The sequence below is a fragment of the Pelecanus crispus genome, chromosome 9 (assembly GCF_030463565.1).
Source record: "Pelecanus crispus isolate bPelCri1 chromosome 9, bPelCri1.pri, whole genome shotgun sequence".
Classification (NCBI taxonomy): domain Eukaryota; kingdom Metazoa; phylum Chordata; class Aves; order Pelecaniformes; family Pelecanidae; genus Pelecanus; species Pelecanus crispus.
Genome location: NC_134651.1, coordinates 42,282,694 through 42,309,519, shown reverse-complemented (window position 1 = coordinate 42,309,519; position 26,826 = coordinate 42,282,694). Strand labels below are relative to the sequence as shown.

General features: G+C 44.9%; 2 protein-coding genes across 2 annotated transcripts in view; one reads left to right on the top strand and one right to left on the bottom strand.

The window, feature by feature from the left end:
* LOC142594262 (carboxyl-terminal PDZ ligand of neuronal nitric oxide synthase protein-like) overlaps positions 1 to 4,830 on the bottom strand; it is a 38,564-nt gene extending 33,734 nt beyond the window's left edge. The window contains exons 1-2 of the mRNA XM_075715959.1: positions 4,726 to 4,830; positions 769 to 840 (exon numbers count right to left, since the gene is read on the bottom strand). Coding sequence (XP_075572074.1) covers positions 769 to 840; positions 4,726 to 4,830 — 177 coding nt within the window. The remainder of the gene's footprint in view (positions 1 to 768; positions 841 to 4,725) is intronic.
* A 9,851-nt stretch (positions 4,831 to 14,681) lies between these two features.
* The window catches only part of TTLL11 (tubulin tyrosine ligase like 11), a 53,217-nt gene continuing 41,072 nt past the window's right edge, over positions 14,682 to 26,826 (top strand). The window contains exons 1-3 of the mRNA XM_075716222.1: positions 14,682 to 15,005; positions 22,031 to 22,127; positions 23,912 to 24,045. Of these exons, the coding sequence (XP_075572337.1) occupies positions 14,682 to 15,005; positions 22,031 to 22,127; positions 23,912 to 24,045 (555 nt within the window). The remainder of the gene's footprint in view (positions 15,006 to 22,030; positions 22,128 to 23,911; positions 24,046 to 26,826) is intronic.

The following is a 26,826-nucleotide window of genomic DNA, read 5'->3' as shown; positions in this document are numbered from 1 at the left end:
TAAATGGAAGATTCTCAAACCTGCTTCAGCTGATGTGAGACACATGAGCAGCCTCGGAATTAAGATCCCTGCAAAACTTCAGCCAGGCACAACAGCTGCACCGCCTTTTGGGGTAGACACACTTGAACTGGTTATACATGAAGCAGATGTAAGCTAGCCACCCTGCTAATCGTAGCTAAATCTGGTGACCATTCACAGGCTGTTCTGAAGAATAAAGGACTAGAGGAGGAAGAGCGCAGACTTATTGATGAGAAACAGGAACTGTAAAACTGTATCGGAGGATGGGGGAAAGCAGCAAATTATTCCATGAGCAGCAGAGTCCACAAAGTGTAGTCTGATGGGATTTACATCCACAATATCTGCCAGGCCACTGATATTTCAATATATAACAACATAATATATGTGGAACTGTCAATGAATTCGAGTGCTTTTGTGGAGCAGATTGTGTACATCTCATTTTTCACACACACAAAACCCCGAACAGGCTAAATAAATCTCTTAGGTTCAAGCAGAATCCCCATACCTGCTCAGCAGAGACCAGGGCTTTATGTCTGGGTTTTGCTAACTGATCCCTTTGCAAATAGCAGGGGATGGGTCTCTCCTGATATGCCTTGGGAATTTCTGGAGAAGCTTGTCACAATCATGATTGTGCTGAGATTTGAGCCCCCGATGGGGGGGGGGGGGAATGCAGAACAGCGCACTGCAACCAAGTCACTCCAGTGAATGTAACCTTTTAGTCCATGTGGGGTTCAGCTCTTTTGAACTTACCCGAATCCTTCTCATGGCTGCCACAATCTCCACGCGGCTGTTGGGCCTGGGTACGTCCAAGCTACCGATGTACTGAAAGACAGAACAGTGAGATGTCTGTAAAGTAATGTACAAGTTAATGGTGTAGGCTTCTTCAAAACAAACGGCATCTCTCGTTAATTTAGTCCCTGCTTAGGCTCTCTTGACCCAGGACACGATAGGAATATCTGTTGTGGATAATAGTATCAAAGTCAGGGAGAATTTCATGGATTTCTAATGTTGGGTGTGAGCCTCTGACCTCATTCAGATTCTGGATGCGCCTTTACCAGTGCTTTGCAGAGCAGCGTCTGTTGCTAATCAAGTCACGATCTCGTGGGTCTGAAAATGGGACTGTCCATCCTTTGTCATTCGTCACTACACCTGCTTTTAAAAGACTCGTAGCTAAAAGCACATAAGAGTTGGAAAGTTGCCAGGACGTGCAGCAACTAGCTTTCCTGGGAAAGGCTCATGATTCTGGCCTAACTTTTCAGTCCGGACTATCCTCCCTCTGTCCCTGCTTGGTTGGACCAGCTCAGCTGTCTGCAGAATCCTGCTAAACTCGCTCAAATCTGCGTCCTACACCAGCTGTTTTTAACTATGCTCATGGGACCTGCACTCCTAAAGGAGCTGCCTGGCTGAGCCGTGACAGAGGCTGCCCTTGGCATTGGGTGTCTGCGTTTTAAGCGTAAGCATCATCCTTGCAGCGCTGCTCGCTCGCTCAGGGGCTGGGACGTGGGCAGATGGCAGCTTCCCAGCACCTCCGCCTCTACCACTTCAACACACACGCAGCTTTCGGCAAGCGTTCTCTCGCATGCAGTGTCAGTATGCGGCTGACGCTACGCAGGTTGTCAGGGAAGACCTGCAGGCAGACAGTTTTTCCCTCCTGTGTGCTGTTCCCTGCGCTGCCTGTACTCTCCCCTTACGCTGGGTTGTAACGCTGGTGTGCCAAAGCAGACTCTGGTTGTGTAGCTGCTGCTGCGGCCCCGGGTACCTGCGATGGCACAGATGCACAGAAGGAGTGCCAGGGAAGGTGCAAAGCTGCCAGCTCAGCCTTAGGAATGAGGAAAACGTGCCGTGTCCTGGACAGCCACCTCGTGCGTGGAGCAAAAGGCCATTAATGTTGCAAAGCGGTGTTGCTCACAGCTCTGAGGAAAGACTTGCACATCAAGGGCATGTTGGCGAGGGCAAGAAAAATGCCATCGGAGTGAGAGGGTGAGCGGCCCGATGAGAAATGCCAGTGTCCTGCCAGCACGGGCTGGTGCCAGGTGCGGTCCTGCGGCTGTGATTCCGGCAGCCGAGGGCAGGGTGCCGGATTTGGCGCTGGTGGGTTCCCAGCGGGGTCTGTGCGCTCCCTCGCCTGTCCCCACACGGCTGTCACAGGCAGGGTAGCGGGGGGCAGTGGGCAGTTCACAAAGCTTAGTCACGCTTTCAAGAGCGTTTGGTTCATGAATTGTGTCTTGAGCATGTGGTTTGAAGTTGTGGGGGTGTTTTTGGTTTTTTTGGTTGTTCCGCTGTGGGGAGGAGAGGGGGCAGCTAGTCAGGAGGCTCCTGCAAAATTCACGGTGGTAATATACATATCAACAGAGACAAAATACTTCCCCAAGAACAGCCGCATAGCTATCAGTGTTACTGACATAGTTCTGGTTTTATTTCTCTGCTGTTACGCTTACAGCTTGGGTTTTATCTTGAAAAAACTTCTACTTAATAGGGCTTTCAGAGATGAGTTCTCCTGGCTCAGTATTTACGGCTCTTTCATCTGCCTTGAAATAAGCACCGCAAGCAATCTGAAAGGTCATCTGGCTTTTCTGATGCTTCTGAAAATGGCTTGGCAAAAGAGCATTTTTAAGAGCAGTAAGTTCAGCTATAGCCTTTGGTGTAAACCACAGGAGCGGCAAACCGCTCAGACCACGAGAGCTTGAGGGCAGCGGGGAAGGGAGTGACAGAGCCAGGATTTCCCTCCGCCCCTGTGGCAAGGGCACAGCCGTATCGCTCCAGATCTGCGGTCTCTTTGGTTTGCAGGCATCTCCTTCCCGGCTCCGCGGTGGCTGTCAGTACAGTCACAGGTAGTCCAGATCGATTCAGCGCAGCCAGCTGTCCTTTTGTCTATAAGCAACAGAGCTGCAGTGGGGAACAGGCCGCGCTACCAAAGATTAAATTAATAGGTGGGGGGGCAGGAGGAGAGCTGGTGACTGCTGAGCCAGAAGAGATTCTCCCAAATTCCCTGCTTTGGCCTTGCTGCAGAGTTTGGGTACTCGTGCCGAGCCCTGCCAGCTCACGAAGCTCTGCGCAAACAGACGCCTTTCCACAAGCAGCTCCCGGTATTGACCTCCTGAAGTTTGTCCCTGAAGATTATAGGGCAAGTAAGACAGTTTGGTATGTGGAGATTAGAGACTAAATGTGGTCAGTAAGATTGCCTGGTGCGAGACACCTGGCAGCCACTTACAGCCCTGTCATTGCCAGAGTTGCAGCTGACTGATGTGCCTGCAATGAGCGTCGTCCTAATTGGAAGAGACAGACTTCAGCGCAGAACCCAGCAAGCGTGTTACTAAGGTAATGCAAACCCCATCTCAGACCCACACATCTTAACAGTGTGTTACCCACTCTCTGAATAGCTCTGGGTGCCTGAAGCTGTCAATCGGAAGCAGCCCATTTCCACTCGGTTAAAGGTACAGTTGCCTCACATCTTTTAAAAATCAAACCGAGGATTTTTCTTCTCAGCACGGGCTGCGGCACAGCAAATGTTAATTTAAAAAAGAAATCAAAGATTAATTGTTTTTTCTCCCCTAAGGAAGAGAGAGATTTTTAAAATATGTGATTAACTGTCTATTCAGATCCATCCTATCTCCTGCTTAAATCTTACAGATCTTTTAGCATGAAAACCAAAATGCACAAAATCCCCATTTCAAAGCTTTATTTGAATAGATATGTCCCTTCTTTACAGCTCAGGAGACAGCAGGCGTGAATTCCATTTCTAATCTGTGTTAGGCCACCTGCAAGGAGGGGAAGGGAACCCTAGAGTTGCTCCAGCAAAATGCAATTCTTCTTGTCAGCTGAATTATAAGCCCATTCCCCACGCTGTCTACAGAATATCAATTCCAATGGAGTCACTTTCCGAGAGTGATGCTGCGCTGCCAGGCTGTTCTTTATGATCAAGATGAAATTTCTGACAGTATCGGTATTTCTTTCTGATAACTGAAGACTGCATGCGTTTAAACGAAGACCTTGCTTGCCCAGCTTTTCAAGCAGGGAACAGGTCAGACGGAGTAAGGCACTAATATGGTTTTAAGCAGCACGTTAACAGTCTGCTGGTTTCCAGGGGAAGACGGAGCTGTTCCCTCAGCGTGGCAGGATCGGGGTCCTGCCCGATGGGGGACGGGAGAGGCATCGGATCGGGCAAGGACGTGCACATGCACCTGGCACCGGCAGTGCCCACTGCGCTGTCAAGAGGGGTCTTTCCAGATCAGCTCTCAAATGAAGCGCGCGAGGCGGCTTCTAGAGATTAAACAGCTGCAAAAAAATACTGGGGAAAGAGCAAGAACCTGTTTGATCGTGATATTACATGCAAGGCTTTCATAATTTGTCGGTGTTTTCTTTAGGCTTCCTCAGGTTGCGCGCAGTCGCGTGGGTTAGGGGCACTTTCCGAAATGAAAAACACCGCGGGCAGGAGTGGCGGGGGGCACGGCGAGCCCCGGCCTCGAGCCCGCGGGGCCACTGGCCCCGTGGCCAGCACATGCCCCAGCGCTGGCAGCCGGCCGGCCCGCCGTGCCCAGGGCTGGTCTGCAACAGGCGAGGCCCAAGAGGGCCCAGCGCTGCGGGGGAGCCGGCCCGGGGGGGCCTCGGCCTCCGCCACCGCCGGAGCCTGGAAGGGGCGAGGGGCTCTGACAGGCGGCGGGGGGGAAGCGGCGGCCCCGGGGCGGGGGGAGCGCGGCCGGGGCTCACCTTGGCCTGGAAGTGGATGCCGTGCTGGAAGGCCTCCTCGTTGTGCAGCGGGACGCGGGAGTCGCAGCCATCGTCCACCAGGTTGTACCGGTTCCTCACCGGCATGGCGGCGGGCGGGCGGCCGCCTCAGGCCGCGGCCCCGCCGGGCATCCCCGCCGCCAGCGCCCGGCCCCGCGGAGCCCCGGCGCGGAGCGGGGGGGGTGCGGGGGTCGCGGGCTGCCGGCGCCCGAGCCCGGCCGCGTTTTGAACGAGCGGCCGCGGGTGCGAGCGGGGCCCCGGCCCCCGCCGCGGCGCCATTGGCCCGAAGTTCCCTCATGTGATGCGGGGGGCGGCGGGAGCCCGCCCTGCCCCGCCTCGGCCGGCCCCGCCGGCAGCCGCGGCCCGGGCGCTGCGGGGAAGGAAGGCGCCGCCTGAGCGGAGCCGTGCCCGGCTGCAGCAGCGCGGGGCTTTCCCGCACCGGCCGACATGAGCTCGGCTGCCGAAGGGAGCAGCCACCCCGAGCCGCCGCCGGGGCTGCGGGCCTTGCGGCGCCTGCGGCTCGGTAGCCCCGGTTGCAGCAGTCCCAGGTTGCAGCGGTCCCGGTTGCAGCTGTCCCGGTTGCAGCGGTCCCAGGTTGCAGCGGTCCCAGGTTGCAGCGGTCCCAGGTTGCAGCAGTCCCAGGTTGCAGCTGTCCCAGGTTGCAGCTGTCCCAGGTTGCAGCTGTCCCGGTTGCAGCAGTCCCAGGTTCAGCAGTCCCGGTTGCAGCTGTCCTGGTTACAGCAGTCCCGGCTGCAGCAGTCCCGGGTTCAGCACTGGCTTGGGCAGCCCGTGAGAGCTGGCCTGGGTTGCCGGCCGCTGGCAGTGCCGTGCTCGGTCCCTCTGGAAGGAGCGGAGCTCCGTGGATCTGGAAGGGAGGTGTCACCTTGCGAAGTCTTCTCTGTAGGCTTGACGCTAAACACCTGAAGCATCTTGTTTGGCCTACGGAGGTTTTGTCTTTTTGCGTGTCTGGGGCTGTCCTGGCCTGATGGTGCCTTTTTAATACACAGGAACAACCACCACGTTAATGGTTGGACTTGATGATCTTAAAGGTCTTTTCCAACCTAAACGATTCTATTCTACGTCACAACCTCCGAGGGCACAAAAATAGCAAACCCCGGTTCGCAGCTGTAAGCGTATGGCGAGGAATTGTCCTGAGCACGCCTCGGAGCGGGTGGTGTTGCCTTGGCTGTGAGCCGCAGCCCTGTGCGCCTCACGGCAGGGGTTACGGATGGAGTCTCGTCTTAATCGAATTGTTTGCTTTTTTGGATAGCGTAAGTCACGCTGTATCGTGTCAGCAGCACCTGCTCCATTTCCTGTGTTAGAAAGTCTAAAAAGACAATGATCTAGGATCTCACTGCAGCTCCTGCACAAGAATGGTAGGCTAACACCGTTACGTATGCCCAACGTTAACGTGACTTACAGCTCTGTTAGTGCGTGCCCTCCGTCAGAAGCCTGTCGCGCAGTTGGTGGCCACTGGCTGACTTGATATGCTGTCAGGATTTTTGCTGTGGGCACGGGGTGTTACCGCTGTACCTGTGCACTCAGGGTGTTCTTTCCTTCCAGCTTCGTCTCATCACCACCGGCACGCAGGTGAGCCCTTGCAGATGCGGCTCTGGGTTGCCTGACGTGCCTGAGCTCTCAGCCGGCACCAGCACGGGTAAGGGATGGGTGCAGAGGCACATGCACAGCCGTAATGGCAAGAACCAAGACTTGTCTTCTGACTGTTAGTACAGCCGCGCTCTTTGCCATTTTCAGGAATGATCAGAAATGTGACTTGTATAGAATCCGAGGGGCAGAGGCTTATATGTGCTCCAACTGACCTCATCTGGGTTCCCCAGAATTAATTTTTGAGTGATCAGTTATAACTTTTTGTTATACACATAACTCCCCAGCTGGATGCTTGAACATTGTTGGACACCACCTTTTATGTCGCTTTCATGTTAGCAAGAGAGAAAATTTTGGCCACGGGCGGACAGCGCACAACTCCGTGTCTCCATCTTGGGAGCGTAATCATCCTGAGTTTCTTGGCATCTCCGAGTACTTGTAAGTCAGTAGGAGATGGGCAAGAGCCAAAAATCCAGAAACTTGCAATTAAGAAAGGGAGAAAAAGCTCAAAGAATTAATATTGGTTCACTGACTGTGACCCTACATGTTCAAGTATTTTGTGGTATTAGCAGCTTGCTCAGCCACTTGTGCTGGGATGGGTTCTGTGGTCAGCCTCCTGTGCTAAGTTCTTCTGTTTCCAGACAGGCTTCTTTTTTTTTTTTTTTTTTTATTCCAAGCTATAAACATTGCATTACCCTCTCATTTAAATATTCACATGTTTATGCTAATCCCTCTTTTATACAGCATAACTCAAAATGGGTTTTGTTTCAGGTATGTAAATACATAAATTGGTTTCCGTCCAATGCGCTACTCTAGATACACATCTCACCTGCACATTCATCAGTTTAGTTCTTTGTTGCTGATTTTTTTGTGTGGTCTTTATGCTGTTGTCTAGTGTGTACTTAGAACGCTGCACGGCACTTTTCTTATCTTGTATGAATCTTGATTTAAAAAATATCTGCTGACCTGAATGAATAACCTAGATTTTGTGTGCAAATGTCCTTGGACTGATTGAGCAAGATTAAGGCCCTTGGTTCTCCTAAGCCCACAGAGGAGATGCCACCCAGTCAGCCTATGCTCATGCTTCCTTTGATGCTAACGCCAGCAAAGCTCAACTAGTAAGGGAAAAAAAACCTAACACAGCCACTACTGGTGAGTCTCTACATTGATTCTGCAATACTGTGTTTTAACTGAGGCATGCAGGAACCTGTCTTGGTGCTGAGCTGCTCAAAGTTCCTCCTCATTACCCTCCTATTGCCACAAGAGCATTCCTATATAAGTGGGAGCATATGGATTTCGCTTGGGATAGTTACATTTCTTTAATCTGATAGAAAGGGCAGGATGAAATAACGAGAATGGTCTTTTTATTTCCATTCTGGTGCTCTCCAGTATCCCACAGATTATAAAATCCTTTGGGTGGGGGGAAAGAAACATCTCCTGGGAATCCTGAGAAAAATAAGGCAACTGTGATTTAATAAAGCTTGCAGTGCCAGACTGTGTTAGATCACAATTGAATGGAGGTGTTTAATATTTTGTGTTCATTAACTTCTGTGAACTTTTTGTAGGCCTTAGCTCTCCTAAGGTTAATGGTTTGGATCTGTGTCTGAGAATTGAGTTTGAAGGCTGCTAAGCTTAAAAAGCTGTTAACTTTCTAGTTTGTTTTTTGGGCAAAGAAAATTCTTTGACTCCATTGGAAGTAAGAAAGCCGTATGCCTTTTCTTCTGGATAATAAAACTGGGCACATATGTAGATTTAAACAGTGACACAGTACATCATCACGGATTTCGCAGAAACAAACCCCTGCTAGCATTACCCCTTCTTGATGCGAACGGTTAGCCAAACTTCATAGTGGGTGTTTGCATCAGATGGAGGTACTGAGCTGGTTATTCCTTTGATGTGCAAAGCACACATAGAAAGTCCCATTTCTCTGAACACAGTAGGAGTGAAGCACCAAAGACAGCTTCTTGGCTCGTAGCTTCAAGTGTTTTATGCAGAGAACAGGTTTATATCAGCTTTCTTTTTCAGGCGCAGGCTACCAAGATTTCTTCCCTTCTCTTTCCCTCACATGGATGCACGTTTCTGTCTGCATTGACATTTACTCTGCATGGCAATCCTTCTTCCTATATAGCTTCATTGCTCGAAGGGACCTCGACTGTGGTGTAAATCAGGTAGTGGGTATGATATGCGGGGTGTTCTTTAATCGTTTCGTCAGTTGGTTTGCAGGGAAGGTAGCTGTTGCTCCAGTCTGATCCTGTCAGGCTTCTTCCAAACCCACCTTTCTGACTCGGATAAAGGAGTTGCAGAGGCACTGCATGCCTTCCAAAGGAGACCATGTCTCGATGCCAAGGAATTTTCCTCCCTTCTGCTAATCATTTTAAGCACTTATTTCTGCACAGCAGAGCTGCAAAGGTTTTAAATGATAAATAACATGTGACATAGCAAGAACAACCAGACAGACATCCAGTAATGGCAGACAAAACCTCCGTTACAGGAAATCACTTCCACATCGTACTTGTGAGATCTGAGAGATCTGTGCATGCTTACTATCTTAGCAGATCTGGTTTTGTCATGCGACTTTATCAACGTTATTAATACTTATTTGTGCTGGTGCAACTTTTAGAGTGAAGTCTCTGGTGTACTATCCTGCCTGCAGACTCGCAGTGTGACCGTGGACATCCCTCTGAGATTTAGCAGCTGAATTCGCTTGCCATTCTTCAGGACATGTATATTTGCTTGAAAGCAGCATTTGTCTGTATGCGTTTAGCAAAGTGGCAGAATGAAGCAAAGTATGCCCAATTCACAGTTACTGAGAACCAGCAGTTAGTGCCATAAAGTTTCATCAATTAAGACCAAAGGGACTTCACTGAGTTACTGATGGCTTTATAGGACAGAAAGATGAATACAGGTGAATCATCTGGGGTGTGCATCAAAGCAATAAAACCTTTCACTAATTTCAAAGAGTTTGCATTTTATCTTGGTTATATATAATAGTCATTTAAGAGTTTGGGAGTTGTTTTTATGCATAATACCAACAACTGGCTTCTGTCCCTTCCTCCTACAGAGCAGGATGAGCTGATGTGGGGGAAGGGGAGGACAACACATTATGGGAATAACGTGCTCTGCTAGCAGAGGCAAAAAATTGTGTACTGCAGTTGGGTTTCCAAAATTTCAGACATATTCAACTCCCCTTACAACTGCTTTCTTTACTCAAGGAAGCAAAATGAAGCAGTATTACTGCACAGCAAAACCTGTTGGCTTTACTTGATATCGTAAGACAGTCAGCGATCAAAAGTTAAGACGCAGACTTAAGGGGAACATCATGTCAGGAGTTCTCCATGAAGCGTTGTCATACAAAGCTACTGCAAGGTCAGAGGGTTATGTATGTGGTTTTCCCTCTGTTGTTCTAGGAAGCTGTGCTCTCCCCTAGTGAAAAAAAAGATCTGGAAGCAATGGGAGGTAAAGATTTATATTCCCCACTATGTAACTGCCCAACCTTCATTTAAATGAATTGATCTTGAGCTTCAGTTTAATAGAAAAAAAATGGGAACAAATCAGAAATGCCAACCATTGCCAAATCTGAACGTTCCTGTATAGGTAAATTAGCAAAATAAAGGTGGATGAAGTAGTTCAGAAGTGTGTTTTGACCTGCAGTTCCTCTTGTTTGCTTTACATCAGATAGCTATCACTCATGATCACTAGGTGATAAACTAAAACCTTTGTTTAACCAGGCAAGCCTGGGGGCACCAACCATGGCCTATAAATGCTGCTGTGTGATGAAATATGGAGGCAAGAGTAGATAAATTAGGTACTGTTGGCTGAAACTGTGATGTTACCCTCTGTGTTGTGTTGGGGATTTGAAGTAAACAGAGAAAACTCGCAAGCAAAATCTTTAAGTGCGTCTCTGAAGCTGCCCAATGATATGACCTCAGACGTGACACGTGGAACTGTCATTGTTTCAGCCCCCTCGGTCAGTGTCATACGTGTCCTCTGCAAGTACAGCGTCTGCTCGGTTAGATGATTATACCAGATTTGTGTTGCTCAAGAAGAAACAGAAGCTTAATGTCTCGAAGGTTCAACTTAGCAGCGTGGCCAGGCAATCTGCCCGCTAGAATTGCAAGCCTCTTTCATGCATGGCCAATTCCAAAGTTCTGTGCAGCGGGACTCGGGCATGAAAAATGTCATCCACAATTATGCATATTTTCATCATCTTCTATCATGTAAATTCCTCCACCCCAAAGTATGCAGCAAATGTTTTGTTTGCATATGTAGGTCAACCACAAATCTTCAGTGGTCTAACATAAACATTGGAAGCATAGGTTGGTGTATACAGACTTAAACCCAGTCTGAAGCCTAACACCACTGACATTTTCCAAGTGGAGTCTGTTTACTAGATATGTTTTCTTCTGACTTTTCATTGTATAAAGCATTGCTTTCTTCTTGTTTGTAAAAGTACAACTGACAAAAGATACCCACCGTCATTGCAGAAGGAACTACTAATTTCAGACATGGATGGATAGTTCTTAATGAGTAACTTTTTTTATAATAGCTTGAGGAACATGTTCTTTTTTAAAATGGTACATTAAAGTATTTCTGCAAATAGTTCTTATTTTGCCACTGGCAGGAGGACAGTTTTATGTGATATTTAAAAAAGGTTGTATGTTCTTTCTGCAAATTACATGCTACTGAACGTTTTCCTTGTCTTGGCTATCTTTAAAAAAGAAAAATATAGAAAAGAATACATCTATTGTCCTTATGATGCTAGATAAAAGCTTGAAATTTTGATCCGGTAACCAAAAGGCTTACTAGAAGTCATCAAATCTATTATTTAAGAAAAATGTTACTTATAAAACTCATAAGCTTGATGTGTTTGCATGTCTGACTCATCAGTTCTGTGCACCACGAGTTGGCAGTACAGTTCACCTTCAGTAGGAGTTGCTTGGATCCGCGCATTATCATGGTGTGAAACCCATACTGTTCAGTTTACTGTCTGGGAAAGTGTAATTCTTAGAATTAGGTTTTCAGTGAGAATATTCCTGCAAATACACGCAGAGTATCTGCTAGCACATTTCAGGGAAACAGGCCGATCTCTGGAGTGATATTCCAGTACGTTACCCATCCGTGGTCTGCTTCTGTAAAATCGCTTTATTACCAGCCTCATCCTTTGATCCGACGGTTACCTGTGCACCTCATGGGAAGGCGTGTATTTGCACACACAAGCATCAGGTTAACCATGTCATGGTATAATGACCCAGTAAGTTATGATTTAGGGTAAATGAGAGTGAAGGTGTTGGCCTAAGAGATGAGTAAAATACTGTAAAATCAAACAATATCCTTCCCCGTTCCCATAAAATTAGATTAGTATCTGTTATATTTGATATCCTGAATTTAACTAATAAAACTACATGGACGTTACATTAGGAGTCAGGTCAGGGCTCTTACAAGGCCAAAATACTGTGAGTTTGGAATTGAAATATCTCTTGAAGGTGTGTGATACTGTGCCGATAAATGTACGTGCATACCCATACTCTGACAAATTCCCTCCTGTGTAGGAGAGCACACTTTGTTCTGTCCTGCCTACAACTACCATCGTCACCGTGGCACTGGAAGATGATTCAGAAAAAAAATTGACAGTTTTCCCAGCACAGTCTAACAGATGTACAGTTCTCCTAGACAGAATACACATTCTTGTTCCCTTGGTATCACAAGATAGTAACAATTTGTTCTCATCAACAACTCCCCCTGAGCAAGGGTCTCGGGAAATAAGCTTGTGTTTAAGAGCATCCAGTAACTTTCAATTTCCCCTCTCCTCACAGGGGACAGGTGATCTAAAGTTTCCTCTATTTTCTCTCCTGCTACTACATCCAGCTTGCAGTATTCAGCAGGATACACTCTCCTTCTGCATTACCTTGCTACCTTATTACTACTCAACCTATACTTTACTCCCCTACTTTGCAGTACCTGAATACCGTGTACAGCCGCACTTCATGCTGCACGCTACAGACCATCTCTATTTATCTCAACATGAAATGAAGGTTTTATCCACACAATACAGTGCAAACCAGGTATCCGATGTATTACAGCTTCTTTGGTAAAGAAACTAGTACATTATTAGCCTGTAAGAAATATGGATATGTAATAATTAGATAAAAAAATGTTTCTCCTTTACAATCATTTTGTTTGGTACTTCCCATGCTCCAAAGCCTCTTAATGCCTTGGCCCATCTTAACTATTTCCCTGGCTTTCCTTCAGCACTGCTGACATTGGTGAGGATAAATCTCTAATATATGTTAAAAAATGTTCATCCGGGGGCCTGGCAGTAAAATAAGAGACAGTCGGAGTCAGGTCACGATTTTAAATCACACTCCAGTTGGCAGACACCAACATCTGGTGGTGGTGGGTGAGACAGCCAGGATGTGCTCTTCAGTGATGGACACAGAAAGGATGCCTGGGCAGATCAGCCTTGCCAAGGTTACAGGCCCTCCCAAGTTTTTAATTAAGAACTGTCACAGCTATTTAAAAAAAAAAAATGCACATCATTTAATAGCAACCTGAGAGCAACCAAGAGCGAGCTACATGACCTCAGCCTTCCCGGTCGCTTCACAGTGTAAGACACAGTGCTGTAATTAATTAATTAGTTAGTTTCTTCATTGCCTGCAAAGGTAAATGGCAGAAGATAGGTGATGCACTGAAAAAATATGGGTAGCGTTAGGATTGCAGGTGAAGCTTTAGTTTGCTCTTGAATTAAGACAGTATCTCGGTGATTAAACTTTCTTCTTTATAAACTACTGCTGACTTGTGGAAAAGGGTCCAAGTGTACGGAATCACAGTTAATGGCACATTGTGTCCCACGTCTTGGTTTCTATAAAACACCAGGGAGCTTGTGAGGTGAGAATTAGATTAATCTAGATGTTCCTAAAACGTGATCTAGCAGGGTGAAAGGCACATTCATGTCTCCTCCTGGTCTGAGGAGTTCCATAGTCAGGAGCTTAGTCTTGACACAACCTTATTTTTTTTTTGACTCGCAGCTGACTGCAAGTCCCAACTTTTTGCTGCATTTATTTAAATTTTGCTTTCATTTAAATGGTTTCTTCTGATGTCCTGTTTTCAGTCCTGCTTTGTATCAGGAGCATGACTATAGTGATGGCTCCTTCACACAGAATCCTGATTATTCCTGCTTTTTTTTTTCCTTTCCCTTCCCAAGTCTTGCATCTAAAACCTGGAATCCTTTGCAGCCAGGCCGGATTTCCCAGGGTGCAGCGCCACCGCCTGCCCACGCTCCTCTGTGCTTTCTAAATTCCCTAAATCACTTACTTTTGCTACCCTTCGGACATCGGCAGGTTCACTCACGTGTTCTCAAGTTCATCACCTGTTAACTAACATTGTGAGGGATTCATGTAACTGCTGGTAAGACTATTCATTGCGTTACTGACATTGTAAAACCAGTTTTCCTATTTTCTTGCTGTGTGTTCGACTCACTCGGGCAATGCAGGAGCGTGTTTAAAATCCAGAGACGGAAGTGACTCTAGCACCATGGTATTTATGAAATATATGGAAAGTATGAAACTGCAACACTAACTAGACCGTGGAAACATGCGTCCTGGGAGCCGTTTCCAGCACACCCAGAGCGCCGGGCCCAAGGGCCCTTCAGCCAACATGGCCCACGCTCCCCCCTTGGAGCGAGAGGCCCAGGCCGCTCCACCAGCCGCACGCCCTGGCATGGGCTTTCCAGGCAGCTTTTAATTAAAAGTAATTTAAGAAAACACAGAAACTAATCACACCATACAGGGGACATTAGTCCAGGACAGCAAGTTGGCCGTTACTGGACGAGGGTGAGGAAACTCAAGAGCTGATCCATGGTGCTGGTCCGAAGCAGGGCTTTGTTTCGGAGTAACGGCACCGGGCCCTCCTTCCCTCACGTGAAAATCGCTCCACCGCGCCGTAAGGAATAGATTTAATTTCTCAGACACGCGGGCTGGGGGTTCGGCAGCAAAGGCAACGGCTGCCAGGCGCGGCCAGAGCCGCCCGACCGGCCTGAGGCGCTGACCGCCGCGGCCGCCACCGACGGGGCTGATTTCCCGCCCGGCGCCGCCCGCTTCCAAGATGGCGGCCCCGCCCCGCGCCTTCCCGAAATGGCCTCCCCGGAAGAGGCCGGCGGCCCTGCCCGCTCCCAAAATGGCCGAGGCGGCCGCAGCGCGTCATTGCCGGCGGGGCGGAGCGAGCGGGGTCGCCGCCTGACGGCGATTGGCCCCTGGCGCGGCCCGTCCGCCGCTCCGCTCTCATGGCAACGGGCGGGGAGCGGGGGCGGCGGCCGGGCCGAGGCAGCGCGGCGCGGGATGGAGCCGGCCGGGGCCCCGCCGCAGGGCTGCGCCCCGGCCCGGGAGGCGGAGGAGCCGCCGGGGTCCCCGGCCCTCCCCGCCGCGGCGCCGCAGGGCGCCCAGCCCGCCGCGGCCGGCCGGGAGCGGTGCCGGCGCGGTGCCGGCCCGCAGGGCCCGCCCGGGCGGGCGGTGCGGGGCAGGGGGCGGCGGGCCCCGGGCCGGCGCGGAGGGGAGGAGGGGGCCCGCGCCGGCCGGCGGCCCCGCGTCACGGTGGACAGCTCCAAGGCCAAGACCTCGCTGGAGGCGCTGAAGATCAGCCTGCGGCAGCTCCGCTGGAGGGAGGTGAGCGCCCGCCCGGCCCGCGGCCCCTCAGCCCGGCCCTCAGGAGGCCGCTGGGGCTCTGCCCGGCGCCGCCTTCCCCCTCCCCGGCTCCGGCCGGGCCCCGGCCTTGCCCTCCGCTGCTGCCGCTGCTCTGCCGGCCGTGCTGGGGAGAGCTCCCCTCCCGCGCCTCGGACCTGCCCCGGCAAAGCGTGCCTCCCTCCCCCCTCCACGTCCCCCCGCTGCCTCCCTGCACCAGCGCCAAAGCAGGCTCCTGTAGCCGGGGGCTCGGCCCGGCTGGGGCCGTCTCGACGCTGGGGTTATTTCCAATTAGATGTCAAGTCTGGAGGCTGATCCGCTTCGTGACCAAGACTGCCATCACCGGTTATGCAAGCCAGAATAGGGGTAATCGGATATTACGCCTCAAAGCTTAAAGCGATCACGGGAAAGGGCGAGAAAGAAGCCTACCCCCGTGTAGAAATGTTTGCCGTGTTGTGTCAATTTACATTTCTTTCCTTTCGCCCTTCCCTCATAGTATGGGTATGTGAAATAAGGCTCGTGGCAGCGGACAAAAAAGTGTGACCTGATAGATCAGCTGTCTGATCCGGTGGCAACGCGTCTGCATCACAGATTATCCTGAAGGCATGTCAAAGAGCATTGTGTATGAATGAAATAATATTAAACCACCTATAAAGCATACGTTACAGGCTTTAGCCTTCTAAATTATTGTATGTAGAGAAGGTACGGCTTTTTTTTTTCCCCCCTACAGTTCGAGTCATATGTTTTCTCTGTGCTGTGTGAGGAGTTCAGTGTCTGGCCGTCTGTGCTGAACAGGAGTCATGACAATACGGGAGCTGGCACAAAACTGATGCTTTGGAGCTCCTTATTTAAATCCTGAAGAGATTTCTGATATGTATCTTATTATAGATGCTAAATTGTTCTCAAACTCTAAAGATTTTCTTTCCATAATGACTTCATAAATGGCTTTATAGAAGTTGAGCTGGCTTCTAGGAGCTTTTTGAAGGACTTCTGTAAGAAAAAGGGGACTTGTAATCCATTTGGAAGAGGGAAGCTGGAGGGGACATAAAGTGGAAGGATAAAACCTGAGGGTAAACTGTTTCTTCGTGTGCAGAGCTGGGGTGCAGCAGCATGATCTCTGGCACACGCTCCACTTTACAAAGCTGCCTTTGGGATGCCTGCTCACAAGATACTAATATTTCTGTGCACCTGATTTTTTTTTTAACAAAATTTGTACAGACTTGGGGTAGACAGTATATTCTGTGTTGTTCCTAACCTCAGAGTTAAATGCTACAAATTTCTTTTCTGGAGGATTGAGTGGCAGTAAATGTTACCTGTGTTTATTCATAATGTCCTAAACACCTAGTATTATGAAGATGTATATGCTCCTTGCTAGGAAGAGTAATGCCTTCTCATTCTCTGTCTTCATAAAATTTTATTTCAAGATTTTTGTTACTGAAATCCAATGGGAGAATTTCAAAATCTCATTGCGCAAAAGTTTCAGTCCTCAACTCCTGCTCTTATGGCAAAATAGTAAAGAAATATGAGAGGTGTGAAATTAAAACCTCTTACGCTTACTTCTTTTACCCCTCCGTGCACCTGTGGAGTGTCTGTCAGCAGCCTTGCTCCGTGTTTTACTCCGTGACATACAGAGCAAGGGAGACTTCACACTTAATTTCTTTGTTCTTATGGCTAAGTTTTATGTTCAGAGTGCCTGGTGCCAGTCCAGTGAGTGTTTCTGAATTACAGATTTAAGTTAGCCTCACAGATTATGTTGGTAATGAGCCATACTTACTGGTTAATTTTGTTTTTTCTGTTTCCTGAGGTTTAATTGGTTTGCATATCTTATCTCTTGGATTCTCTGCACTTGGTATTCTGTCCTACAAATTGACTTGTTTCACATGCTCTTGTTCCCTTCTTGAATATCTGCACTGCATTATCAGCATTCTCCTTCCTGCTCTGCATCCCACAACAGCAATCGCTTTTGGCTTTACTTCATCTTTCTTTGTTTACTGTCTCCCTCAATATTCTTTCTCCTCTATCTGTTAGTTCAGTCAATATTTTTCATTTAGTCTGTTGCTTCCCCTTCTGGCCACTTCATACTCTTAATAAAGAAGAGACCAAATATGAAATTTTGTGCTATTTGACCATACCATCTAGGTGGCTAATAATTCATTCCTTGTAAGCAAATCACTGTAATGTATTTCTGTAAGTTTTTCAGCTTTATTATAATAAGAGGTTAATATGTATGAATGTAACATTATGTTTTGTTAAGAAAGTATTTTCTCTTATCAATGTATATGTGTCAAATCAGTTTGGTTTTTTTCCTTCTTCCCACCGCCCCTGAAGGTGGAAAGAGTAATGAAAGGGGAACCAATATTAGTTATGACTCTTAACTAGTACTGTTCACATTGGGGAAAATAAGAAGATTAAAGTCTTCTAGGACGGGAGCAAGACAAACTGTTGACTTCAAGCTAGCAGACTTCCCTAGACACAGGGAATCAGTAGGCAAGATCTTACCTAGATTTGAAAAGAAAACTAAACATTAAAGAAGAGCAATCCAAGGAAAACTCTTTTATTCAAGTGCATATAATTTTGAAAGCTCTCCTTTTCAAATGTTTAGCAAAATAGCACTGAAGTATTTGTTCAAACAACTCTCATTGATGGCCAAAGAGCCTTGGAAATAGTTTCACTGTTACAGCAGGACCAGCAGAGGGAACATGTATATCGTTTCTTGTAGGTTCCATAAAAATAATGAGAAAAAAATCTTAGTAGTAGTAATGAAATGCGTATATTTTAAATACAAATGTTTCAGGGGCTGGTATTCTACTGCCATCCCTTGTATAATACTTTTCAAGGTGATTGCATCTTGGCCTTTGATTTAGTATATTTGATCCTTCTTCTCCCTCACCACTTCTTTTATGTTTTTTCCCGTTGCTGCTTTTGTTTTGTTTCTGTTCTCTCTGTTTGTTGATGGATGTGTTGGCTTGAGTATTTTGTTAGGTGGGAGACATGATACTAGGCTTTTTAAAGTGGGCTCCTTTTTATCGGTAACTTTTTCTATCTAATGGATAGCATTATTGCAGTGTCATATAGGCTTTTGTTTTGGTTGGTTTGTTTGAAGTTGTACATTCTGAAATCTCCTTGCTGTAGTTACCCTGACTTGCTGGAAGAGCTTTGTTTCAGTAATAATCTATTATTGCAATATGCTCCCTGATAATTTGTAGAAGTATGACATAATGCGCTGTGTGATTACAGAGTTGTCCACATGGTAGTAGTTCATTTTAGTAAATTAACATATGGTAAATGCCACTGTAAGACAAAAAAAAAAAGGAATAATACTCTGAACGTGGCTAATACTGGTGAGCAGTTTATCCTATGGCACTGATACATGAGGAAGAGGTGAAAGAGTTCAAGAGAGAGCAATTTGACGATTGAGATTCTGTTATCAGAAGCAAAAGACAGAAAAAGCTCCTTTTTTTTTTTCAGCTGTGGGAATTTTGAGTAAATTAAATTATCAACCATGATAGCCCTGTCTGGGTAACACACCAGGGTGGACCTTTTAAAAAGCATTGCAGAATTTTAACGTGCATGCCAGTGAAGCAATTACTCCCATCACTAGATTGGACTATCTGATTTAGTGTGTCAGATTCTTTAAATGAACATGCTATGCCAAATGAAATAATGGGCACAAATTGAGCTTGCATCCTGAGTTTATTCATCACTTAATAAATTATTTCTTCAGCTAGCTTTCAATTACTAGGAAAATGGAAGAAGCGGATGTCTTGGGCATCAAATATCCCAGCATTAAGCGTTTCATTTGTCTCGCTGTTCAGTAGCTGCATGGAGGCGTAGAAATAGTTCGAAATTTTACGCTGGGAAAAGCTGACTAGAAGACAAGAGTCATTTAACTTGTCATTAAGCATGATAGAACAGGCTGATGTGACCCATGAGACAATTTAAATTATTGGCTTCCAATCAAAAGGTAGAAATGACCTGTCAGACCAATTTTACTGCGATGGATTATTAATTGTGTCAAAGTTGTGAAAACAACGCTATTCGCTTTGTGGCTCCTGTTTTTTGGGGTTTTTTTTTTTGTTCTGACAAATGCCCCCCAACTCTGAATAAAAAAGATTTTAAATAAATTCTCCAAAGAGTTAGTGAATCGCTTGCAACCTGAAAGTTGTTTGCAGTGACGGATCCTAGGACCAGACTCGCGGCTTCCCTGTGCAGGGTGGGCGCAGCAGCAAGGACAGCTCCAGTCGTGCTTACGGCCCCCGTCCCCCCCAGGCTGTGAGCACCCCCGGGTCCCAGGCTGTGAGCACCCCCGGGTCCCAGGCTGTGAGCACCCCCGGGTCCCAGGCTGTGAGCACCTTGGCTTTGGCATCAGTGACGGCACACCTGAGGCTGTTCCGGCTGAGACCAGGTAGTCGTAGACCGACGTTACTCTGAGAACAGAGGAGTGCTTCAAGCATCCACCTTTCTTTTTAGCTAGTCCCCTGCACCAGGAGCTGGGGAGGTGGCGGAAAGGCCTCTTCTACCACAGTAAGATTAATTTATGTCTTCCTGGCACTGCCAGAGGGAGCCAAATTATCAAAGTTGTATGTTCCTTTCCAAACACTATTCTGTTAAAGTAGAGTGCAGACGATAAGAATCCTTCCCAGCTCATTCAGGAGGTGAGTTTGATCCCATCGTTGGATAAACCCAAATAATCTTGATTTGTCAGGAGTAGGGAAGTTCTGGTGCTATCTGAATCGCTGATGCGGGGCTGCAGTGCTTCCGTTTTCCAGTCCAGAGGTGCTCACTCTTCATCTGTTGGGAAATGATTTCTGTGCAGTGTTTGTAAAGTGCTTTGATATCCTCTGCAGATGAAAGGTGTTATATAAATGCAAATTTTGTTCCTTTCATTTCTATTTCATTTAATAAATAAATAAATGGTTCAGGTTTTAGTGGGAAGGGCGCTCTGAGACCTAGTACTGCATCTGTATTCTGGGTATACCTGTGGAGAGAGGTTAAGGCCACTGATTGTCTTCCAGAGCCTAACAGAATTAATTTTCACTTGTACAAAAACAGATTTTGCAGGCTGAATAATAATGAAATAAGTGAAGAATCACTGGCTCTGTTAAATTTGATATCTCATCCTTATGAGTAGGGAAACGGAGAAAGGATGCATTGCTCAATTAGCATTTTAAATTCATTTTTCAAGGCTATTTACTGAGGAAACTGAAATTTTAATTAAAGTAGCAAATAAAGTAATTCACTCAAAAGCTTTATGTGATTCTTTTTTCTGTCACATTAAAAAAAAAAAATCCATGCTTAAAGAAACATTTTAAAGCCAGAAAAATTACATTTGGAGTGAAGAACAAGTAGTTTCTGCAAAACACTGCAGTTCTTTCAATAAGTAAATGGTACTGAAGTCGTTGGGTGATGAGGGTGGTAGATATTTAATACAAATGTGTCCTAAAAATGCTGTGGTCAGAAATATAGCGTATTTATTTGGAAAAGATGTAGCCTAATAATAGAAGAGATTCCTGTGAATGTATTCCATATGGTATTTAAAAGGCATCTGTGTGGAGTTGCAGATAAAATGGTTATTTGGGTTGTTAAATGGGACTGTGCCTGAGAGAACAAGTGTGGAAGAGTACCTTTTTTTACACAAAACTAATTCTTCATTATTATATAACATCGATTACAAATGTTTGATTTTTAATTTAGTAATTTTTTTACTTTGGATTCTCGATACTGCTAATTCATGGGGCTTTTGTTCTTACTGCTGGTAGCTTTTTTTTTTAAAACCACTTTACTACTATTAGAAACTGTTCCTATCAGTAATTGGCAGTGCTGTTTCAGAGCTCTTCAGACTGCTTGAAAAAAGGTTGATCTTCTTGATAACAGAAAACAAACTATACAGTTTTCCAATTTATAGTGAAATCTTGTGTGAATGGGAAAAGAAGCTCTTAAGTTGTTGGAGTACTTAATATTGTTGAAGTAATTGCCTTAGTCCTTAATAGTTGAAATATATATGCTCAACAAATGATTAATTAAACTCTAAGCTTTTCTTTTAATTACAGGCTATTAGTACCAGAAAGGAATTCATACTGTATAAATTAATACATGTAACTGAATATATAAAAATGAATAATATAGTTATTTCACTTAAATATCTTGCTTTGAATATCCATTTTAAATTTATTGCAGCTTGGACAGCAATGTAAATCAGCTTGCTCAGAAAGTGCTTTGCAGTTACAACTTACTATTAATTTACAACAATATTATTAACTACGTGTATTCCCTGAAATAAAGCCCTAGGCAGTAGAATTGTTTCCTGCTCACGCTGGACTGGGAGCACGTGGAGATGCCACGTGGTCGGGGGTGAAGGGCCACCGCGGGCACGGGTGCAATCTGGGAAAGGGATTTGGGTTACCAAGCTGCAGAAGGGGAGCACAAATATAAGCCGCGAGACTCTCGGCGTTAAATGGTGATCTCTTTGAGAATAGGAGTTGATTTAGTAACTGCCAGTAATGACAATTCTTCCATGACCTCTAATGCTTTATTCCCTTGATGGTTGCTTACCACCCCATAACCGGGGAGGAAAAAAAACCCAACTCAAAACATTGTCAGAGTTTTACTTCCCAGCTGTAGCGCTTGCTAGTGCTGTGCCTTCACGTGCTGGAATTAAGTGCTTCTTAATGAAATTTTATTCCTTGTAATAGTATTTTAAATTACAAATAAGCCATGCCTTAATTGTGCTTGATAACAAGCTCGGAGTTTCTCAGTTACAGATCACGCCTCTTGGTCATTTGGTTTTAGTTTCTAGAACCTTTCACAGTTTGTTAATGTCTTGAACTTTATAGAGTCTTGAACTGACCAAGATAGTCGTAGTTTTGCAACCAAAATGTAGAGCGTGGTTTCTTTTGACAGTCAGAAGACTGTTCTTGAGTGGTTTATGCTTAATGTGAGCATTTAGAAAAGTAAGGAATGAATGGGTATTGCCAGTTTGCTTCAAAACTTGTCTCCTGTCTCTCTTCCAGTTTCCTTTTGGCAGACGCTTGCCGTGCGATATCTATTGGCATGGGGTATCATTTCATGATAACGATATATTCTCAGGTCAAGTCAACAAGTTTCCAGGTACCTTACCTCTGCTTCTAGTTTAAACAAATGCTTTAAAAACATGATTATTTTAACTGTTTCTGTGTTTTACTGTTTTTAAATGTGAATTATCTGCCTAATCAGCTGATAGTATTTTTAGCATATTACTGGTGTTGGTAGGTGATTTCTGCGTAGGGGGTAAGAATATCAGAATGGGTGTCTTGAACAATTTCTGAACTGACATTTGTTCTGGAGAGAAAGTGTTGTTGATGAAAAGAATACTTTGCATGTATGAATTTAGGAAAAATAAGAGTGTTAGGCTGTAATTTAAGTGAAGTATGCAATTATTGTCTGTTATCTAGCATTGATAGCAGTGCTGTATCTTTGGATTTGGTCTTGACTCAAAGTGGAAAGAATCTGTTTTGTTTTGTACTCTGGCCTATCCCAGGGAGAAGCTCAAAGCAGAGTTCCTCAAATGGATTTTTTAATATTGAAGAGTTCATGTCAGCCCTCATCTTATGATGGCTCTTCTACTTTAAGCTCCCTTTTTTCTCATTTAATCCCTGTTGAGATCTCTCTAAATAAGAGCTAAGAGCTTAGGTATTGACTTAGATAAGCCCTTTACTTCAGATTTATTGCTGCTGTTAGTATGCTGTGAGAATAAGAACCCTCAGATATCGAACTTCATGCTTTATTTACCTTGACTTTCTCCTGTCTGTGGGAAGTTCACACTCAAGTATCGGATGGTGTAGTTTTCTGGTGGTTTAAATCTGTCTTAGATGAATGTTACCCTCTTTCTATTCTGGCTTCTATGTTGTAAGCAAGTGGCCTGCACAGTAATCAAAACCAGGGCCCTTCAGAACCAGACCTCATTTCCAGGAACGTTGTGCTAACTTGTTGCTGGGTTTTACTAAATCCTTTCTCTTAAAGAAGGGATCTTGATGCTTTTCTTGGTCACTTGTGAGAGATTCAAAGAACGTGAAAGGGTTGGAAGACTTAGAAAGACTTAGAAGACTTAGAAACTTTTACATAAAAATAGCTTTTTAGTCATGTTCCCGATGGAAATAGGACTTCAGCAAGTGTGTGTGTGTTCCCTGTCGCCAAAATCAACTGCACTCGATAGAGGTTTGCAGTCCCAGGCTACTGAGTTCCTGTAAGTTTTGTGGAAATTTGCTGACCATGTAGGCGAGAAGACCACAGATGATGTTCTTGCTGAGAAAGAAGCTGCAGCATGAACCTTATTAAGCTGTAATATCTAAAAGTGTATAAACAACACGAGAGTAACCCTGAATGCCCCGACCTTGGGAAAAAGCCTTTACCGGAGCTCACACAGATCTGGACATGGCATGATCCAAGCATGAGATTCAAAGCTTCAGGAAAGCAGCAAAGTTTGGCTGCTCGCAAAATAACCTGTTCTTTCTGATGTAGTTAAATGAATGCAAAGTAAATGCAGAGTGGTTGATTATATTTAAATGCCATTTTTACCTATTCCTGGAATGGTAGCAGGCTAGGGCAATAATTTTGGGTTACGGCAAAGACAGTAGTTACTATTTGACTAAAGCTTTCCCTTTATTATTCTGAGTTGTATTTTTGATAATTAATTTTTTTCTAATATGATACAGTAATACATACTATATGAAATATGGCAGGAGAACGCTACAAATATTTTGTCAGATTTTAAATTTTAAAAGGTTTTCAGCTTTATTGAAAGCAATTACTAGAGTGCCTTACCAGTAGGGTGAGTGATATAACAATTTACCTTTAGGTTGAGACTTCAGTGTGCATTTTTCATCACTTTTAGACACTGTCTGTTCTTTTCCCAGGAATGACAGAGATGGTACGTAAAATTACACTGAGTCGGGCAGTGCGAACAATGCAAGATCTATTTCCTCTTGAGTATAACTTCTATCCTCGATCCTGGATTCTGCCAGAAGAATTTCCCCTCTTTGTGGCTGAGGTAGATTACTTTTACTCTCAGAGTGGTATAACTTGTTGGATGTTGTTGCCATGTCATTGTTGTACTTAAAATCACACTTGGGTGCTGTGGATGACATCTTTTTCAATTTGCCTGAGATCAGACATAGTCTGGATAAACCACTTTTGGTTTTTATGTTCTAGAATAAACTTAAAACCAATTATGCTTCTCTGTAATTCCAGAAGAGATGTCTGAAAAGTAAACATGCTACCATGTAAGCCCTTTCCCTGTATATCCTACTGAGGGCTTGAGGAGGTTCCAGTACAGTGTGTGGAGTGTGGTACTTCACCAGGTTCATTGTCACTGAATTCTTTTTAGTCCATCTGGCCTGTTCTATCCAAATCCTTCAAAAGAGCATTTTGTACTGTGTGTTGTGAAATATACTCACGTCTTCCTGAATAATTGTTTGTTTGCATCTCATCAGACTGTTGCTTTGTTTAAATATTCAGAATGTAATAAAAAGCCATTCTTTTTCAGCTTGTTTGAAAAAAAAAGTGATGCTGTGTGTTGGTATTTGGTTCTGTTATTACAAATATTTTTAAAAATATTGTATGTGTTTGTTTTAACCCTGCCTGACTCGCCCAGTGCATTCTTGTATTCTACAGTATCCTCTGCTTGGAAAAGTGAGAGAAAAAGGTATGGACTTTAACAGACTTCTATACTGTGTGTGACTTTTTAGATAATTACCATATCCACAATCCAATTAAATCCATGAACATCTTTTAATATATACTCTTCAAAGTGTCCTGGGTCACTGCCATGGCGCTGCTAGTAACAATAAAAATGAATAAAATCCCAACAGTACTTCAGCCTTATTGCTTTAGATGTAAGACCAGTTTGTGAAAGGAATGTACATTATCCAATCAATTTAGCAATGACAAGTAGATAAGTGCAAATAACTTGGAAGTAAACTTTCAAAATGGTGCACTGGGGTTCTAGTGATGGCTCTTTTGGGAATCATGCCTGTCTCGGTTACAAAGCACTGATTAACTGAGCAGCACGTAGCAATGTGGTCCGTACATCAGGTTAAATGCACGGACCCGCACGCTGTCAGCAGGTGGCACTGCAAATAAATACTTTTCTCTGGTTGAACGGTTACTGGAGTGAAAACGATTCGTTTTTTGTTCCAAGAATAACAGATGTCCAGTAACACACTCCTAGGAGTTTCCTTTGCATATGTTCTTCCATCTGTGTTTGAGAAAAGCATAGTTCTTGTTATCAAACATTATATTTTATGTTGTCAGAGTTTATGTTCTACTTAACACAAGTTTGTAATGTAACCCCTCCAAAACGAGAAAAAAATACAAAATTCCAAATTGACTGTCAACCATAAATAGTTCAGAACACTTTTCACTTGCAGCTTCGTGAGTTCTCAGTAGGAGCTCTCCAGCCTTTTCTGTTGTTGATTTGTTCATAGGTGGTTTTGTTTGCTTTACAACCGAGGAACCCGAATGCTGCCGAAAATGTCAGCTCTCCGAGACTGAATTTTCAGCTTATTCACAAACAAGTACAATGCAGCATTGGCAGTGCCTGCATGTTAGACATACCCCTATAGGGACTGGCATATACTTGAATATGTGAATGCCACGTGTACATTTATCTGAGCAAAAGATGATTTAAGCAATCTCTGGTACTTCTGGAAGTAAAGCTGTACTGTCATGGGCTGCAGCTGCTAAGTACGTAGCTCTAGATGTGTCATGCTGAAACTCATGTTGCTGCGCCTTCACTATTACTAGTATTCAGGTCCTTTAGGGCATGGTTAATTAACAAAAGTCACAAATTCTGTGTCGGTGTATGTATAGGTTAGACATGAGAAGATGGTTTGGTGCTGTTTGTAGTATAGGATTTTGTCGCAAAGGGCTGGACTGAGAAATGAACACCTGTGAGATTTTTGCCTGTAATAAAAATGACGACTCAAAGAACAAACTCACTGAGAATTTCAGTCTCACTGCCTCCTCCTAAAGCACTACAACATTTCAAAACAATTTCTCTCTCAAATATTCTTACTGTTCCTCACTTCTATAGACATGATCATGAACTTTTATCATACACTTGTATCAATAACTAAATCAAATGCTGTCAGCTTTTCCTGCTTTCCCCCATCCCTAAATCCAGGTAGAAAACACTGCAGCTAATCTAACATTAATTAGCCAGTAACTGACGGGACAGCTGCGCTCCTAAGTTTGTTGGGGCTGAGCTTCATATTGGGAAATGCCAACAAAATGGTAGTTCCCTTAGTGTCATTTAATAAACTGAAATGGTGATAGGTATTTTTAACAAGGGCTTAAAAGTTAGTTTTACTTAGTAAGTACATATTTACCTATTTTCAATATTCACTTATTTTTTAACCTTCTAAAACATTCCGTACTAACATGTCACTGTAACGGAAGATGAATTACAGATAAGGAAATCTGTCAGGTGTTACAGTAATCACCCCTTCACTAACAGAGAAGAATCTATTGGAATCTGTGTGCTAAGAACTTATTTCTAATAGGAAATTCCAATTTCTGAAAAGTAACTAGCTTGGGATTCAAACCAGGGCCTTGATTGTTCTCATACTGCCTTCTTTGTGTTGTCTGTGAGGATGATGAATAGGCCTAGGATGATTAATTTTCAATAAGAATCTAATTTGGACAGTCTGATTTCCAGCACAGCATATTTTTGGTGGTTTAATCAGGTTTTCAGCTTTTGGATACCTCTTAGGCATAGACATGAATATTCTAGTCTTTGTGCTGTCAAATCTCATATCCCATTATATGCATT